The 19,953-nt window shown below is 43.3% G+C and overlaps 1 protein-coding gene across 2 annotated transcripts in view; it reads right to left on the bottom strand.

Annotated features, from left to right (window-relative positions):
- Nucleotides 1–19,953, bottom strand: part of SEPTIN7 (septin 7) — a 123,489-nt gene that overhangs the window by 19,656 nt on the left and 83,880 nt on the right. For both annotated transcript variants that reach the window (XM_089681090.1, XM_089681091.1), the window contains exons 6-7: nucleotides 19,122–19,214; nucleotides 14,087–14,183 (exon numbers count right to left, since the gene is read on the bottom strand). In XM_089681090.1, the coding sequence (XP_089537216.1) occupies nucleotides 14,087–14,183; nucleotides 19,122–19,214 (190 nt within the window). The remainder of the gene's footprint in view (nucleotides 1–14,086; nucleotides 14,184–19,121; nucleotides 19,215–19,953) is intronic.

Raw genomic sequence — 19,953 nt, 5'->3', positions numbered from 1 at the left:
AGATATTGAATTTGTCATAAAACGTGTGATCCCCTCCCCCCCCCTCACCTTACTAAAAATCACAAACATACAACTGCAGGCCAATAAAAAAATGATCTTACAGTCATTAAACAAACATGTTTGCTTCTATTTAGTTACATGTTTCCACTTTTAGGTTTCTTTAAGGCACTGGTGAGTTCACCCTGGCCCCACCCTGGCCCTACAGCAGCATCTGGGCGTGTGGTAAAAACAAGTGGCTGAGCCAACCTAAAGGTTAAACAGCAGCCAGAGGAGGCTGTTCATATGCTGTGACCTCAATGCTTTGTCACTGCAAAATAATGTAGCGTGTCAAGATGACAGATGACACCACCTATCAAACCCATTCAAATCAAGAAGGCAGCACAGCAACCATGAGCCAAGAACTTGGTATACAGATGTAACAGTCTAAACGGTCTACCTGGAGGAGGGAAAAACACGACTTTCAGGGGGACGTAGGATCACCTCCTGAACACCCGACTGCTTTGCTATAATTACATTTGATGCAAACACTGAAGTGTAGATTCATTCATGGTGCAGAAAATAATAAATGTTTACAAAAATGAGCAAACATCGTGCATGCGGTGCAGTCCATTGTCAATGGGATTTTAATTGTAGCAAAATGTGGTTTAAAAATTGTGCAACGCGCGAAGCGTAAAAAGGTGCATTAAATACTTTGTTGCGTTTGCCGTGCGTGGGGCAGCCCACTGAAATGATGGTGGTACCCCAATATACACGGGTTCATGAAAAATATAATGTGCACTTTCTGTAAGCAGAGAGATGGAAGAAAAGTCAGACAATTTTTACAGGCAAAACATTTTAAGTCATCACTACTATTGTGACACTGCCAGACAATCGACACGGTTAGGTCACTCCATGCTTCTAACACATCTGTGGGCAACGCTAGAAAAGTAAACGTGTTTTGGAGAAAGTGGTGAAGGCCCATCTGTACTCTGCAAAGACAACACCACCTCTGTTTTCACTGGTTATCTGTTCAAGTTTTCAGTGACCAATCTCATCATAAAAGAAAAAGAGGGGAAATCATTTACAGTTGTACCTAGAACAGGAGGCAAGGGGAAATTGTCAAATGGGGGCACCGTCTAAGAAGGGAATTTCCCGCAGTGTGTGGACTTCCTCTAACTCCCTTTAGCATCTTTTGCACAGCAAGCGAAGAAACATTTCCCCAATGGTACACAGACAGCAAGCGAAGAAACATTTCCCCAATGGTACACAGACAGCAAGCGAAGAAACATTTCCCCAATGGTACACAGACAGCAAGCGAAGAAACATTTCCCCAATGGTACACAGACAGCAAGCGAAGAAACATTTCCCCAATGGTACACAGACAGCAAGTGAAGAAACATTTCCCCAATGGTACACAGAAAGCAAGCGAAGAAACATTTCCCCAATGGTACACAGACAGCAAGTGAAGAAACATTTCCCCAATGGTACACAGAAAGCAAGCGAAGAAACATTTCCCCAATGGTACACAGAAAGCAAGCGAAGAAACATTTCCCCAATGGTACACAGAAAGCAAGCGAAGAAACATTTCCCCAATGGTACACAGACAGCAAGCGAAGAAACATTTCCCCAATGGTACACAGACAGCAAGCGAAGAAACATTTCCCAAATGGTACACAGAAAGCAAGCGAAGAAACATTTCCCCAATGGCACACAGAAAGCAAGCGAAGAAACATTTCCCCAATGGCACACAGAAAGCAAGCGAAGAAACATTTCCCCAATGGCACACAGACAGCAAGCGAAGAAACATTTCCCCAATGGTACACAGACAGCAAGCGAAGAAACATTTCCCCAATGGTACACAGACAGCAAGCGAAGAAACATTTCCCCAATGGTACACAGAAAGCAAGCGAAGAAACATTTCCCCAATGGTACACAGACAGCAAGCGAAGAAACATTTCCCCAATGGCACACAGACAGCAAGCGAAGAAACATTTCCCCAATGGCACACAGAAAGCAAGCGAAGAAACATTTCCCCAATGGTACACAGAAAGCAAGCGAAGAAACATTTCCCCAATGGTACACAGACAGACAGCAAACTAACCTAGCAGGGGGTTTAATCTTTCCCCACTTTACTCAACAAATGGGAAGAAAAAAACCCCACACTGTTCCATTATTTATAATTTAACATTGTTTAGCTATCATAGTTACATAGTTTCTCTGGCTGAAAAAACACTCAAGTCCATCCAGTTCAACCAATAAAAAAAAAAAAAAAAAAAAAAAGTCATAATCCTACACCCACAGTTGATTCAGAGGCAGGTTTAAAAAATCCAGCAAAGTATGATGCAATTTGCTCCTGCAGGGGAAAAAATCCCTTTCCGATTCCCCAAGAGGCAATCGGATATTCCCTGGATCAACTTTCCCTATAAATTTTATATCCAGTTATATTCTGTGTATCCAAGAAAGGATCCAGGACTTTCCTACAGCAATCCACTGAGCTGGCCACACCCAACTCTGGAGGGAGTCTATTCCACATTCTCACAGCTCTTACTGTGAAGAAACCTTTCGGTGTTTGGAGATGACATTTCTTTTCCTCCAGACGTAAAGAGCGCCCCCTTGTCCTCTGTGATGACCTCAGGGGGAATAACTACACCGAGTTCACTATATGAACCACTGATGTATTCTACATGGAGATCATATCCCCCCCCTTATGTATTATACGTGGAGATCATATCCCCCCTTATGTATTATACATGGAGATCATATCCCCCCCTTATGTATTATACATGGAGATCATATCCCCCCCATTATGTATTATACATGGTGATCATATCCCCCCCTTATGTATTATACATGGAGATCATATCCCCCCTTATGTATTATACATGGAGATCATATCCCCCCTATGTATTATACATGGTGATCATATCCCCCCTTATGTATTATACATGGTGATCATACCCCCCCTTATGTATTATACATGGAGATCATATCCCCCCTTATGTATTATACATGGAGATCATATCCCCCTTATGTATTATACATGGAGATCATATCCCCCCTTATGTATTATACATGGTGATCATACCCCCCCCCTTATGTATTATACATGGAGATCATATCCCCCCTTATGTATTATACATGGAGATCATATCCCCCCTTATGTATTATACATGGAGATCATATCCCCCCTTATGTATTATACATGGAGATCATATCCCCCCTTATGTATTATACATGGAGATCATATCCCCCCTTATGTATTATACATGGAGATCATATCCCCCCTTATGTATTATACATGGAGATCATATCCCCCCTTATGTATTATACATGGAGATCATATCCCCCCTTATGTATTATACATGGAGATCATATCCCCCCCCTTATGTATTATACATGGAGATCATATCCCCCCTTATGTATTATACATGGAGATCATATCCCCTCCTTATGTATTATACATGGAGATCATATCCCCCCTTATGTATTATACATGGAGATCATATCCCCCCTTATGTATTATACATGGAGATCATATCCCCCCCTTATGTATTATACATGGTGATCATATCCCCCCTTATGTATTATACATGGAGATCATATCCCCCCTTATGTATTATACATGGAGATCATATCCCCCTTTATGTATTATACATGGAGATCATATCCCCCCTTAATCTCCTCTTCTCAGTAGAGAATACATTCAGTTCCTCTAATCTCTCCTCATAGCTGATCTCCTCCATGCCTCTTATCAGTTTGGTTGCCCTTCTCTGTACTTTCTCCAGTTCCCCAATGTTCTTTTTGTGAATTGAATATCAAAAGAAAGCTGAATTTTAAGGATGCAGATTGAATGATAAACATGATCATATGCATGCAGGTCATGATTCATACTGATAGGGGTCTGTCTGATGTCAACAACAAAAGCACATAGGGGAGGAGATAAGAGGATAAACTGCCCTGACATCAATTCCACAAGAATGTTGTTTACAGAACATGAGAATATTAGAATAGAAGCAAAACAATCTTTGGCCTAAAGCAGTTACAATCTGTGCTTCTGGCATTCATACAAGTATACACATTAAACACAACATCAGGTCGGGTGCTAATTAAAGTCTAACTAAACCCAAAAATATAAATGTACTGTACTGTAGTCTACTAGTCCTTAGATGTGGTGGCTGCATTAGGTAAAAACAAAAAATAACCCCACGAAGGAGTAGCATCAATCCACTGTGACAGCTATTCCCCCATAGATACATTGGAGGGGTAAAACAAAACAAAAAATAACCCCACGAAGGAGTAGCATCAATGCACTGACAGCTATTCCCCCATAGATACATTGGAGGGGTAAAACAAAACAAAAAATAACCCCACGAAGGAGTAGCATCAATGCACTGACAGCTATTGCCCCATAGATACATTGGAGGGTAAAACAAAACATTAAAATAACCCCACAAAGGAGTAGCATCAATGCACTGTGACAGCTATTCCCCCATAGATACATTGGAGGGGTAAAACAAAACATAAAATAACCCCACGAAGGAGTAGCATCAATCCACTGACAGCTATTCCCCCATAGATACATTGGAGGGAAAAAACAAAACATTAAAATATCCCCACAAAGGAGTAGCATCAATCCACTGACAGCTATTCCCCCATAGATACATTGGAGGGAAAAAACAAAACATTAAAATATCCCCACAAAGGAGTAGCATCAATCCACTGACAGCTATTCCCCCATAGATACATTGGAGGGTAAAACAACAACAAAAATCAGACATTAGGAACAGAAAGTTTTCACAGGATTACCAGGTGAAGTTATAGGAAAAGGCAGAAAAACAAGAAAACAAATTCAGCAACTACATTTAAGGACTGATAACTGCAATACATAATTTTTTTGTGTAAAAGAATAAACGTTGTGCTATCCCCAATATTTTATCTGTGAGTAATAATATCTGCAGAAAAGACAGATCAGATTGCAATCATCAAATAATCAGAAAAATCAATCAACCATCATAAACAATAACATAGTAAAATTCCATACAATCGCAGCTGATTAGGAAGGAAAGGAGTCCATTTAATGTCGGAGCACAAATGGACATCTGTGACGGGTTCATACAGAGAGGTGAGCGTTTGCCCAGAAGGGATTCGCTGTGGTCGAGGCGTTTACTTGCAGCACTTACTTCAGAGTGATATATATCACATGTGTGCGACTATCACATTTTCAACTACAGCTAGGTCCCATATATATTGGGACACAGGAATTGTAGTTTTTTTCAGGTATTTCCCAAAACATATTCCAGCTATAGTTATATAATGGATGGTTACTCCTAAGAGTTGTAATTCCTGAACCCCTCCTCCACTTTGGATGTACAGACCCCCCCCCCACATTAAACCTGAGAGGGTGACCTTTCAGCCCATATCCATTATATAACTAGAGCTGGAATATGTTTTGGTAAATACCTGAAAAAAACGAAAATTGTGCCCAAATATATATGGACCTGACTGTATATGGACATTTAGGGTTTTGCTATGACTGGTTGATAGCTTTTTTCTGATCATTTGATGACTGCTGAAAACAATTTCACATTACGGATAATGGTTATTACCAGGGGCGGACTGACAACTCATGGGGCCCCCGAGCAATTGGGGATCATGGGGCCCGTGTCCTTGCCCACACTCAAAACACACCCAAAAAAAGCATTTTATGGGGCCCCCTACTGACCCCGGGCCCTCGGGCAGTGCCCAAGTGCTTGAACGGTCAGTCCGCCCCTGGTTATTACTATAGGTGATAGCACAGCATTTTCTAGTTTATGGACATTCAAGTGATTTTGTTCACTTTGTGCTTGCACCTTTAAAGCCTTATGCACACAGGGTGTTTTTGCTGTCATTTTTAGGGGCGTCAGGCATTTTGTTCTTTTTTTTTACGGCTTCCAAATGTCCCTTCACATTATCCTATGTGTCCATATACACATTGTCGCTGGTTCACTAAAATTAGAGAGTGCAACATCTGGTTCAGCTCTGCATAGGAACCAATCAGCTTCCAGTTTTTTAAAGCTTAATCAGGGGCGGACTGACCATTTGGAAACTCAGGACTGCCCGAGGGCCCGGGGTCAGTACGGGGCCCCATGAGATGCCCCTGGTACCTTTTTCATAGGCTTTTTTGAGTTTGGACAAGGACACAGGGGCCCCATGATCCCCTATTGCCCGGGGGCCCCATGAGTTGTCAGTCCACCCCTGAGCTTAATTGAACAAGCTGAAGTTAGAAGCCGATTGGCTACAATGCGCAGCTGCAGCAGATCTTGCACTGTCCAGTTTTAGTAAATCAACCCCATAGACTTTTAGAAGCTTTTAGTGGCAGGAGCATTTACCAGCTGAAAAAAAAAAAAAAAAAAAAAAAAAAACTAGAGCCAGTGCTTCCAAAAGCAGCGTTTTGGCAGAAAAAATGCTTAATGCGTGTAAAGGAGTCTAAACGCATATTACCACTAGGCGCTTTTATTCTTTTCAGTGGCCAGAATACAATCCATGGCCAGTGAAATGAACACCCAAGCACTGGACGCTTGTAAACACGCCTACAAATTCCTGTAAAAGCGTTAAGACACTTTCACAAACGTCAGGAGTTTTTTCTGCCAAAGCGTCCATTTCACCCGACCATACATCTAAAACGAGCCTCGCGTTCTTCATACAGATCTGTATAGAAACATCTTAACTATACAGATCTCTGAAGGCAAAACTTGGCGGAGGCCAAAAGGAGAATTGCAATCCCGAACATGCAGATCCATTTCCCTCCCACTGAAATATTACAGAGTTACACAAAGAAAAACTGAAAGATGAAACAAAAGGGATCAGATTGCCAAAACTTGAAAGTTAAAAGTTGTTCTTCCTTTTAGTGCAGCTGTTTGATTTTTGATGCCAGAGCTCCGTTTCCTGCCAGCCTAACACATCAAAGAGCCAAAGTACTTCCTCTGTTTAAGTATTTCAACCCTTGAAGTGACTTATTACACATTTTTCGGACAAAATAAAGAGACAAGGTTTGAAGTAGAGATCACAAGGTCTTGTTAAGGGCATGTCCATGCACCCAGGATGAGATAGCCAGGTTTCTGTAATGCTACGAAGAGTACTTACCGTATTTTTCGCCGTATAAGACGCACTTTTTCTTCCCCAAAACTGGGGGGGAAATGTCAGTACGTCTTATAAGGCGAATATGGAGCGGCCGGTCCGGTATTTCCACCGCGGCCGTGTCAGAATACCGGGCCGGCCGCTCAGCTCTGCAGCGGGACCTCACCTGTTCCTCTATCCAGCGGCGTGCTGTCTTCCCGGCTTCTGTAGTGTGGGCATGACAGCCGGGTGCCAAGTGCGCATGCGCAAGAAGCGGTGCTTTTTGTGAATGGTAAGGCGGCACCTGGAACACATGACAGATCCCAGAAGCCGCCGGACCAATCACAAAGCGCAAGTGCTTCTTGCTCATGCACACTGGGCACCCGGCTGTCATGCCGAGCGTCATTACAGAAGCCGGGAAGACAGCACGTGGCTGGATCGAGGAACAGGTAAGATCAAACAAAAACTCTGCGGAAGTAAGAGCGGGTACCTGTCAAATTCAGGTACCCGCTCCCCACCTCCCCAAAGGTCAGCAGTCATCTGTACTGTCCGCAGTCTCTGGTCATCCCTGTGCTGTCCGCAGTCTCTGGTCATCTCCTGTACTGTGTCCGCAGTCTCTGGTCATCCCTGTGCTGTCCGCAGTCTCTGGTCATCTCCTGTACTGTGTCCGCAGTCTCTGGTCATCCCCTGTACTGTGTCCGCAGTCTCTGGTCATCCCCTGTACTGTGTCCGCAGTCTCTGGTCATCCCTGTGCTGTCCGCAGTCTCTGGTCATCCCTGTGCTGTCTGCAGTCTCTGGTCATCCCTGTGCTGTGTCTGCAGTCTCTGGTCATCTCCTGTACTGTGTCTGCAGTCTCTGGTCATCCCTGTGCTGTGTCCACAGTCTCTGGTCATCCCTGTGCTGTGTCCACAGTCTCTGGTCATCTCCTGTACTGTGTCTGCAGTCTCTGGTCATCCCTGTGCTGTGTCCGCAGTCTCTGGTCATCTCCTGTGCTGTGTCTGCAGTCTCTGGTCATCTCCTGTGCTGTCCGCAGTCTCTGGTCATCCCTGTGCTGTGTCCGCAGTCTCTGGTCATCCCTGTGCTGTGTCCACAGTCTCTGGTCATCCCTGTGCTGTGTCCGCAGTCTCTGGTCATCTCCTGTACTGTGTCTGCAGTCCATTGGTTCAGAATTTTTTTTTTTCCTGTTTTCTGCCTCTAAAACCTAGGTGCGTCTTATGGTCAGGTGCGTCTTATACGGCGAAAAATATGGTACTCTGTATGGTAGACTTTTTTTTTTTTTACCATTCTGCAGTTATTTCTAAAAATGTGCAAACTGTACAATATTTTAGACCAGAGGAGGCACTTTGAATTATAAAAATGTGTCAATACTCTAAGTTTGGAGAGTTACCTTCGTGTGCTGCTGCTGTCCACCAATAATTGTGTAGTCCACTGCAGGCCATGAAACATCTCTAATATTCGGGTGTAATATTACACTTGGGGTGCATAGATCTTTGCTGTAAGATGTGCCTTAAAGGCTGCACTTGTTGGCAAGCAGCGGGGTTTAACAGCTTCCGAAATACTGCTACAGGGCGGCAAGGGTACGCAAAACCACGTGTATATATATGTGAATTTGCAGTTCTGGGTAGGGGAAGCGCGCATGCGCCCTACCCGCACCACCATTAACGGCCTCGTCTGTCAATCACCGGATCCCGGCTGGTGATTCCCCGCCGACACCAGGTGATCTCCGAGGATTTACAAAGGGGGAGAGACCTGTATGTAAACAATACAGATCTCTCCCCTGTCAGCTTCTACACACTGCTTTGTATGGCTCTGCATATCAGAGCCATACAAAGCAGTGTGCTTGCAGTGAAAAACACACAGCCCACAGTTAACTCTTTGATCGCCCCACGTTAACCCCTTTCTGCCCAGTGCCATTAGTACAGTGTCATTGCTTTTTATTATAACTGATCACTGTATTGGTGTCACTGGGGATCGTTAGTGACAAGAAGTCGGTTCGCCCCCCCCCCCCCCCCCCCAGTGTCAGAATGCCCGCTGCAAGTCGCTGATCACCATTACTAGTAGAAAAAAAAAAAAATTTCAAGTCTATATACACCGCCATTTGTAAACGCTATAGCGTTCATGTAAACCAATTCATTTAAACGTATTGGGATTTATTTTTAGCAAAGACATGTCGCAGAATACATTTTGTCCTAAATTTATGCCAATATTGGATTTTTTAAATTTTTATTTTACTGGACGTTTAATAGCAAAAAGTCCAAAATAAAGTTTTTATTTTCAAAATCGTCAGTCTTGTTTACAGCACAGAGGTGATTTTTGTGGGAAAAAAGGACGCAAATTTAATTTGGGTGCAGCGTTGCATGACCGTGCAATTGTCAGTTTATGTACCGCAGCGCTGTATTGCAAAAAATGGCCCGGTCAGGAAGGGGGGTAAATCCTCTGGAGGTTAGCTAGAGTCTCTAAACACAAAGATTGTGGCAGAAGCACAATGCATACCATACTAGTAGATAATCACACAGGCTTCTACTGCGAGGACAATGGCAGCACCAGAGGTACGCGGTTTGAAGTGAAAGCTCGCTATTAACAGTGACACTAAATATTCTTATCCTCCAAAAATAATCCACACACATTCACTACCTACTGGCCCTGTAGTCGATTTTCATGGAGACCGTTTCTCACTGTGTTTTTCTACTTCTTTGTAACATCCTCCATGAGCTACTGAACCTTTCCTTTTCCCCCCTCTGTTCCATTTGTTTAGAACAAGCACTGCACCTCTAAGTTGCGGTCATGTGCACTGTTCTATGCACACTACAAATCCCATAGTTCATAATCCCCAATATATTTTGGGAACAAGCAAGAGGGGGTGCTCCATTTCTACATAGAGAAAACACCAAGGAGAAAGAACAGGAAGTCCAATTACAGCAGCAACCCCCCTCACCCTTTAAAAAAAAAAAAAACTAAATTTGACAATTTGGAGGAGGTATTATTTTTGTATTTCGATGGTTTTTATTAAATTTGTAACATTTCAACAAGACTTGAGCAACAAGACACACCCACACAGGGGCTATCAATGGCGCATAAAAAGAAAAGCATGCTCCAACACCAACAGAGCAAAAGCTGCGCCCACGCAGGGGCTATCAATGGCACATAAATTACAAAAACAGTGATAGAACACTGACAGTAGCTCAAACCAAAGGCAGCTATCCACCACCTCACAAAAGGCAAGCAAAAATAGGAAAGAAAAAGGAGTAGAAAAGGAAGACGACAAGACCAGGAGCTGGGGTCTAGGAACACCGAACATCACAAACCCAGACCAGCCGGGGGGAGCGTGGGAAAAGCATGTGTCAACCACGGCTCCCATATTTTCAAACATTTCAGTTGGGAGTCGTTACAGATACTCGACATCTGTTCATGGAGCATCAGAGTGGTCATACGGTCCCTCACCCCCTGAAGAGGGACAGACGGACCCTTCCATGCCTGAACAATTGTTCTAGTTGCTGAACAGAAACAACAACTTCTGCTGGTGAGCCAACAGGCCCGGATGGGATAATAAAGCAAAGCGTACTGAGCATCCCGGTGTATGGAGAGATGGAACAAGGTGAAAAGGAGGCCAAATACACAAGACCAAAAATGAATCAGTTTTGGGCATGACCACCATATATGCAACACATCTCCACGATGACCACAACCCCGAAAACAACGATCACTGCAGGCAGGGTTCGCCTGGGCCAAAAGAGCCAGGACCCAATACCAACGAAACAATACTTTGTATGCCACCTCTTCCCCCTGGTTGTATTAAATGAACATTTAGCTATAAACAACCAAACCCTATTCCAGTCTTCTAGATCCACGACCGCCCCCAGGTCGCGCTCCCACTGAGCGACATATGAAAGAAGTATGCGCCGAGCGTCTATTCAAAGATGTATAAAGGAGGGAAATAAGGCCCGGGGTGTCCAGACGCTGTTGGCAAAGCTGTTCAAAGGCAGATTTCTGATACGGGAAAGCAGAAGTGCCCCGCCATGAGAGCAGCCAATGCCTACAATTGAAGGTAAAGAAAAAATTCTGCCTGAGGGACATCCCGTGACTCCCGAAGAGAATTCCAGGTGGGGAAAGACAGAGAAGTCAAAAAGTGTCACACTTGCCAAAAACCATTGGCCACCCACCAAGAGAGCGCCCCTGGTTGATCTAAATCCGGCAGAAAGAGAGGATTGTTAATAATTGGGAGCAAGGGCAGGAAAGGTGACATCAAGCCACTGGAGTAGCGTACCAAGTCCCAAACTTGTAGACCATGGAGCAAAATCGGACTCGTTTGTCATAGGTTTTTTTTTTGAACCACGCTTTGGTGTCAGCTGGAAGTGGAAGAATGCTCTCAAGGAGGGAGGGCCTTATGCCATTTGTTGTAAAACAAATTTGTATAAATAAAGATTGCCATTGTGTTCTCAAGAAGAAAGTAGACTCCATCTTCCAGGTTTGTGGATTATAGGTAACCAAAAATGAGGGATGGGCAGGAGACAAACATGCTATTTAGTAGCGGTGTTTTCTACCACTGCTATATAGGACAGCTTCCTTCATCTGCCGTCAATAGTTCAGGAATCAGTGGGTGCCAGCTGTCCTTTACCAGTCATGTACTCTGCCCCACCCATTTGCTAGCTGTGAATTCTTAGCATTTTGACAAAGGGGTAGGGATAGTGGCTGACATCTGGCATTTCTGGACATCAATGGGGATACTTCACCTGTTTACATTTAGTAGCAGGAACCGCTGTGAGTGCAGCAACGGGATCAGTTGTGTCTGTTGGTCAGGGGGGTTTTTTTCTTTTAGCAAGTCAGCAATATTCAGCCTGATTGGCAAGGATCTGCATTGTTAATGTGACTGACAATGAATTTACATCATGGATTTGTTCCGGCTTCTTCACACTACCACATTCACTGGGCCAAGGTTGTGAGAAAGAGGCCCTCGTCCTAATCAAAGATAGGGGTCTGGTACAGATGTAGGGAATAACCAGTCACTTTGTTTACAAGCAGAAGCAAGCGGCCGGAAGCTGTCATTCCCAGCTTTTTAAACTGTAGTTCTCTTCTTTGTGTCAGTTTTGCTGTAGTAGGTTGTATACATCGTACAGATACGCTGCTTCACTTGTGGGTCATCCCAGGGCATGGTATTTAGAGGAATTTGTCATTTTTAAAGGTTGCCCTATAAGAATTATTAAACATCACAAATCCACCCCATTTTTTTTTTTGCTTTGATACAAGTTCCCCAGGGTAGTGTCCAGACCCCTGTACCATTTGTTTGACAATCCCTTGCCTTTTAGTCTAGAAAATGGTCTTTACTGTTTAACATTTGGCTCCCATTAACTTCAATGGGGTCAGATTCAGCACCCGGACTTCAGAAATGTTTGCTGAACCCCAGGTATGTTCAGCTCTTCGCTACAAAGAAAAATATTGATATCATGCAAAACGCAGGAATGTAAGGTGAACACTGGAATATGAAGGCAAATACAAGGTTGCTCATATACTCAGACATTTGCAATAGTGACACATAAGAGCATCGTTCTGCAATGCTCCGGTAGAACTGGGCCACACATGGTCATCCCCAGTGATTAGAAGCACTGTAAGTCATTGAAAGCACTTTTTAACCAACAGAATTTTACCACCCTGTTCCAAAATCTCACTGTGAATGGGCGGTGATAGTTTTTCTAAAAGAAAAAAAAAGGGGGGGAAAGACTAATTTAAATGCAGCACATTTACTTTGTCAGCTAGAAAGGAACCTAAACTACTGCAGTCTTCTTTCTATGGTAGCCAACAAGGAGATGTCCCGGTGCCTCCCTTTCCTGCTGAGACATTCGCCAATTCTGTTCCGGCTGCAGTGAGCTTGCGGTAGGAGGCGGTGTAGCGCACGATTCGGTGCATCACACAACTCCCGTTTTTTAAACTTTATTTGAAGCGCACAAAAGTGACACTTCATTCAAGTCAGTGTACAACAGTGTGATCTGCTGCTGTGCTGAACAAAATGCCGCATGTCTGCACTTTATCGCAGACCACTGTAGCACAGTTCTAGGCTGCATTGCAGTGTAAATATGGACACAGAAAAGAATTGTTTTCTGTGTGTCCTATCGGTGAATGGCATTCTTTTAGTGCAGAAAAATGTCGGTCACCAAACTAGCGTGAATTGGCCCTTAGAACCATGCTAAAGTATTCAGATAAAGGTTTATTAACCAATCTAGATTTCCATTCTCATCTCTGGTCATGAGCTATGGAGGGCAGCTGTAAAGAAACACAAACATCAGAAGTATCATTCAAGTGTACTGCTCCCCTTTTCTATCTGAGAATGCAATAAAAGGCGATTTAGGCATCTTGAGTGTCGACGACAGAGACCAAACTAGATACAATCCAGGCAAGACGGACTGGGAGAAGCATTGCTAGGCACCGCCAATTGCCAATTCCCTTTCCAATAAGGGTGCCCTTTTGGGCCACTAAAGCTGTATCTTTGGACCGTGAAATGGCAGTCGGTACGGTCACTTGGTCAGGGAAAGGCAGGCCCACACATTCACCTTGTGTCTTGGTTACACGATTTAACATTCTGTGGGTTTGCAGATATATCTACTTTATATCTCAGCTAAACCAAAATGCACATTGTCACTAGCAATAAGAAATATTCCATTACATTAACTTGGACGATGAAAGTGCCAAAACAGAAATTAAAAATATGGTCAAGATGAAAAACTGTGTGCATAAACATCCCAGATAAACCATGCAAGAAGCCAGCTATAAAACCATAATATGATTACATGGAGTGTGAGAACAACAAGAACCTTCGCTGGAATTTCAACTTTACTCTGCTCTCAGTGTCGAAAGTTACAATAAATATTTTGGAAGTGAATATCCTTGGAAACAAGGACATACAATCTGGTTGAACAATGCAAGAGGAATGTAGAATGTGGAATGTAAATACAGTAACTACATCAGAGACATGGTAGTGAAATAAAAACCTAAACCCTTGTAGGCTTTGGAATGCACTCACCTTCTGCAACTCCCCATGGATATTGTCTTCCTCTTACTCTTTTGCCATTCACTTCTATGATAGTATTGCTACCCACAACAGCAAGAGGTAAACGGTCCTAAAAGACAGGAAATGAAGCATGAAACTGTTGCAGATATCCGAATTTTGGCTGCACATTAAAATGCTAAAAATAAGTGGTCACAAATATACAGGTCAAAGAGACTAATTAATAGGGAGAGGATTTACCAACCATTCAGGTCCCAAGTGCAAAAGCATGTCACAACTTTTATGCCACCTCCCCCCTCCCATCCACGCACTTTGCTCAGTGGTTCGCGTGTCTCCCACACATTGCCATATCTTGGTATTTTGCAGGCCCCATCATCACCTTGAAAGGTAGAGTCACTGCCAGCAATTATGTACAAATTTTGGCCGACCATGTGCAGACATTTTTCCCCGAAGATAGTGCCATAAACGAAGATGATAATGATCCGATTCATACAGCTGGTGTTGTCAAATTGTGGTTTGATGAGCATGCATATGACGTTTCGCACCCTCCCTGAGCGCCGCAGTCGCTGGACCTCAATATCATAGAGCCACTATGTTCAACTTTGGAGAACAAGGTTTGGGCTCATTCTCCACCTCTGGCATCACTGCGAGAACTGGAATGAAAACTGCATGAAGAGTGGTATCAGATTCCAATATCCACCATCATGTGCTTATATTTGTTAATTCCCATGGGAATTCAGGCCGCCCTGTATGCCAAAGGCGGTCCAACACTCTATTGATGTCGTCTGCTCCAAAAGGCGCATCAGAGATGGTAACATGGAACACAACCTTGTAAGCAGGAGCGGAAAATGGAATGTCCCTGATGAGTTAAAATGGTGATTTTTGGAAAATAGAGAATTTAGATCCCAGTGTCACAAGGGAGTGACCATGAAAAGCAACACAGGAGACACCCTGTACAAAGGTCTAATGGTACAAGGTCAAAAAAATGAAGACTTGACTCTTGATAGTGCTGAAGGCCAAATGCCGCTTCAGACTCATCAATGTAAAGGCTGAGATTTGTCCCACAAAGTATTTATTTTCTCGGGGGAAAGCTTCTCGTTCTTGCACAAAGTGAAGTGTGCCTTTCATGCGCAGTGACAGACCATGCACAAAATAGACTTCCTAGTCTTCAGCATGATAATAACCAATTCAGATATAGGTTTGTCCCTCAGAACATGGACTTCGACAGCCATAGTGTTAAAGCCAGCAATGCAAGATGAAAGACATTAATTGGTCCTTGAGACAGAAGAGATGGACAATCTGAAAGAGCCCACAGAGCAGCTGCCAGGAGTCCTTATCAGGTAGGTGTACCACATCCACCTGGACCAGTACAGAATTACGAGCATCAACGGAATGCTATTCATCTTGATCCTGCTAAGCAGATGAGGAAAAAGTATCAGCGGAGGACCATCCTGTGTCGGTTTTGTTTTTAAAGGATGATAGGTTTTGTCTATTTCTTGGGATGATTTCCCATTTACCCGAGTGTATGTGCTCTTAGGGTCCGCAACACAGGGAGGGCTCCGCAAAGAGTTAGCTTGCTCAGCGGGGTATCTATCTGTTGATTCCCGCTGAGCAGACAGATGGCTAGTCTGTGTACTCTCTGTTTATGCAGAGCGGACACAGAGATCGCCTGCTCTCCTCTATGGGCAGTCGGATGTAAACTGATCACCTGTCTGTTTACACCCAACTGCCATCCGATCTACTAGACGGAAGGGGACCGAATCCCCATCCTTCTGTTTTTAGCGTAATAGATTGGATTGGATGTAGGCGGTGTAAACAGACATGTCCATTTACACCCACCACTATATAGAGGACAATTGAGGGTCTCATCGGTTTCGCCTAAAAAAACTGACAGGTGGACCTGGACCCAATCGGTCTCCCTGTGTGAAAGGGGCCTTACAGTCTACATTCAAATTGGTGGTCTAATGAATAAAGGCAAATTAAAACAAAAAATTAAAAAAGCTGCACAACACCTCAGTGTCTCATTGTTATTACCCCTACCTGGCTATTGTGAGTGCCCCAATAGTGAATTAAATGAGTAAAATAATACTATAAAATCAACAAAAATACTAACAATCAATTTCACTGTTGCATTCATCAAATAACGATACATGCACCCATTTCCATTGATAAGTGACAGTAACACTTCTTATCCTTAAAAGTGACAAAAATATAAAAAAAAAATCACATAAAACACGTCCATCACCCAAGTGCCTTCAATTGTGACTTCTGAATCCCTCAACCATTCATCATGTGATCTCACCTGAACCCGTGGATCTAATAGTGCAAGCATAAGGTCAAATGTGTCTTCCCCTTTAAGGGGTCTATTCTCAGGGCTTCACCACTCTCTCTCCTGGGGATCTCTCGATTGGCTCCTGTATGAATCACCATCAATATGCAGACACCACTTCTTGGGGGGGGGGCTGGTGTGTGTTAGTGTGTTAGTGTTACATCTTTTTCTGTAAATATTGTTATTGCACCCTTTTTAGTAATAAATCCTATTATCTGAAAAGTGTTGAACTGTTTCTAAAGCGCTTTAATGCAAACTAAGAAACCGCTACTGTGTTTTTAAAACCTCTATATACCTCTGCCTGCGGTGACAGTGATATACAGACGATTATTCAAACATCATAGTGTTATTGCTAATATTGCCGAGCTTCCTCTTTCTCTGTACAAAAAGGAGGTGGCAGTGTGGAGGTTATAAACCACAATTAGCCTGGCCCCCGTATCAATCGCTCTCAGGCTGCAGGTACACAGATTGTGGTCCATTAGCTGGAAAACCTTTGTGCAGGGTGCAGCTGAGCGTGGTATTGTTACGCACGTGACAGCACGGTTTTAGATTGGCTAGTCTTTCGGTCATGAGTTGGTGAGAAGGGCTGGGGGTCTGACGCCACGACCGTCACAGACATGTTTATGTGATTTATATTATTTTTGTCACTTTAAGGATTGTAAATGTTATCGTCAATCATCAATGTAAATGGGTGCACGTATCATTTCATGAATGCAAGTTAGATTGAGCGTTTTGAGTATTTTTTGTTGATTTATTGTAGTATGAATTTACTCATTTAATTTACTATTGGAGCACTCCCGATAGCCAAGTAGGGGTAATAACTGAGACACAGCGTGCTGCACAGCACTTTTTTTTTTTTTAATTCATATTGATGTGGGAAACATATTACAGCATGAGCAGCAACAACAAAGGTAATTTCTTCACTAGCAGGTATGCGCACAAAATAATTCCACTTTAAGTCTCAATCAAGATAAAATATTTGTGATTTTTTGGCTTACTTAAAAAAAATTGCAGCTTACAATAATTGAGCTCCATTTTTTTTTAAATTATCTGCAATTGTCCAGTATTAGGGTTTAAAATCCTTGTCTGGCAGGTGAATGTTTTATATCTTTCTTTATATTGGTTTGGCTGTCTAATACTTTCTTCGTCTCCCAAAGGCCAGGCAAGGTCCTCCCATATCAGGGTCAGGAGGCTGGTTTTGACATTTATTTAAAATGGATGAATTTTAACAGATGTTACATTTTTGTATAGATAAAAATTTGTCTTTTTTTCAGATTGGCCGTGTTGTCCTAGGATCGAAAATATGTCCAGGTGAACCCCTGAAACCGTTCTACTACAGGGAACAAGCAATGACATCCTACCCCAGAAGACCAGCTTGGGCTGCATGGAAATATAACTGTGCTGGGACACAGGCAGGTTGTAATGAACAAGAGATGTGGCTGGGAGCACCTTATGGCACCTGGACATAATCTCCTGCACCCAAGCATCTGATATGTAGGCTGTTCAAGTGTAAACAAAGGCAAATTGACACCCCCCCCCCCCCCCAATGTGGACAGAGCGATACACCTCACGATGAAGATAAATTACTTGAGGGTCTTTAAAGTCCAAGGTTTGTGGACTGACTGGGTGCCAGACTTTGGTCTGAAAGTAGAGATTGAGGTCAGGGAGTGAAGAAAAAAAAAAAAAAAAAGCCCAGACTGAGCTTTTTCTTTGTTGTGGTAGATGAGTATCCTTACACCTGGTGACATTCTTGATGAGGGTATCCTTGAAGAGGTGTTGTCCTTCGAAAGTCATGCAGAGCAATCACTTTTTATATCCAAGCTCTTAACACTTTAGGCAGAGTCCTACTCACGCTCCTGACAGCAGACTCATATGAGATCTGAGGAAGAGGACCTCCATGTCATAGCTTAAGGCTGCATGCAAAAGATCAAAGTCCTCTATAACCAAAGGAACAACTGTCCGTGATCAGATCTCTTCGAATAGCTTTAGATCAGAGTCTAACAGATCAAGGTCATGGTTAAGACCTCATAGGGAGAACAGAGCTCTAGAAAGGGCCTCGCTTGTTGCTTTAAGATGGGATACTGTCATTCATCGAGAGGGCAGCTCAGTTTTTAACAAAATCCTCCCCCCTCAAAGGGGTTCAAGACTGATAGACATTTGGGAGGTAAAAACATTCTGTTGGGATGTTGCCAATCCCTATAAAGGAAGCCTCAGTACAGGGGGAGCACCAGGAGAGTCTTGGTGATCTTAGAAGCTTTACACAACCTCAAACTAGGGACAACACTGGTAAAGGCTATGGGCTGACGGCATCAATAAATGCAGAAACTGTGTTTCAGTGTAGAGCAAGGGTGTGAAACTCAATTTCTCTGAGCAGGATCTGGCGGAGGAGTTCTGTCCTCCTCTCTGCTGCCAACTGCAGAGACAAGGTGGGGGCGGAGAGGATAGGGGTGCCAAAGCTGCAAGAGAGGTGCGGGGGCCACATAAAATGGCCTGGAGGGCCTCATTCGTTTGACATATGTGGTATAGAGTGACTGTAGTTCAAGGGTTCTCACTGGCGTGTCCCTCAATGATAAGAGGCTTAGCATCAGACAGTCTCGATGGCTGAAGGTTCACAGATAGAATCCTCCTGTAGGCAGCAGAATAGCTCCCACAGTTTACTACTTCCTGTGTCCCACTATGGGGAAGGAAAAAAAAAATCTATGTATTTAGCATTTCATCTACCTTTATTTTTTTCACCAGCTTATTTTCTTCTTCATCATCTGTTTCTGGAAATTCATAAATCTTGATTTTGTGTTCCTGAATTTCTTTCATTATCTGAATGCAAAGAAAACACAAAATTAGTAAAGTATACAATGATTATCAAAGGGGAAACCCGGAACTACAGAAAATGTGTTTTAATGACAAAACAAATAAATGTCATATCTGTGAACCCATGGAACCTAAAGCAGACTATGTAAATCCCACCAAAATAAAAGGTGAATTCCTCATATGGGTGGTTTTCAATAAAAATGCTTTCATAATTTTCCTACTGCTGAGTGAATGGCCACTTTGGGAAGTGTAGGTTCATTTGACCTGAGTAGGGAAAAGCTGCATTTGCTTTAATCACTATCAAGTGAAAATCCTGTGTTTTCACTTGTACATCATTGGCTACACAAAGTAAATACAGCTTTGGGTTATTTACTAAACTAAGTGAAAATCTACTTAACCACCTCCCGCCTACCATATAGTAATATGACGGACGCAAGGTGGTTCTCTCGTTTTGGGAGGATGTCATATGATGTCCTCCCATTCTTACCACGCATTCGCGGCTCCCGGAGCGAGCAGCGCGGTGATGTGCTGTATCCCTCAGACACAGCGGATCACCGATCCACGGAAAGAGCCGAAGATGTCGGCTCGGTCATGTGATCAGCTGTTTCCAATCACAGATGATCACATGTAAACAGGGAAATGCCAGTTATCTGCATATCTCTCCCCACAAGCCAACACGCTGACAGCTCATGAGGAGAGGAGAGTCGGTAATCGGCATTCCTCGGAGGGGACACGTACACAGATC

Source organism: Staurois parvus, unplaced genomic scaffold (assembly GCF_062004578.1).
Source record: "Staurois parvus isolate SC_StPar_1 unplaced genomic scaffold, SC_StPar_1.0 ptg000259l, whole genome shotgun sequence".
NCBI lineage: Eukaryota > Metazoa > Chordata > Amphibia > Anura > Ranidae > Staurois > Staurois parvus.
Note: the sequence above shows the minus strand (reverse complement) of the source record. Positions and strands in the feature narration are given on the sequence as shown.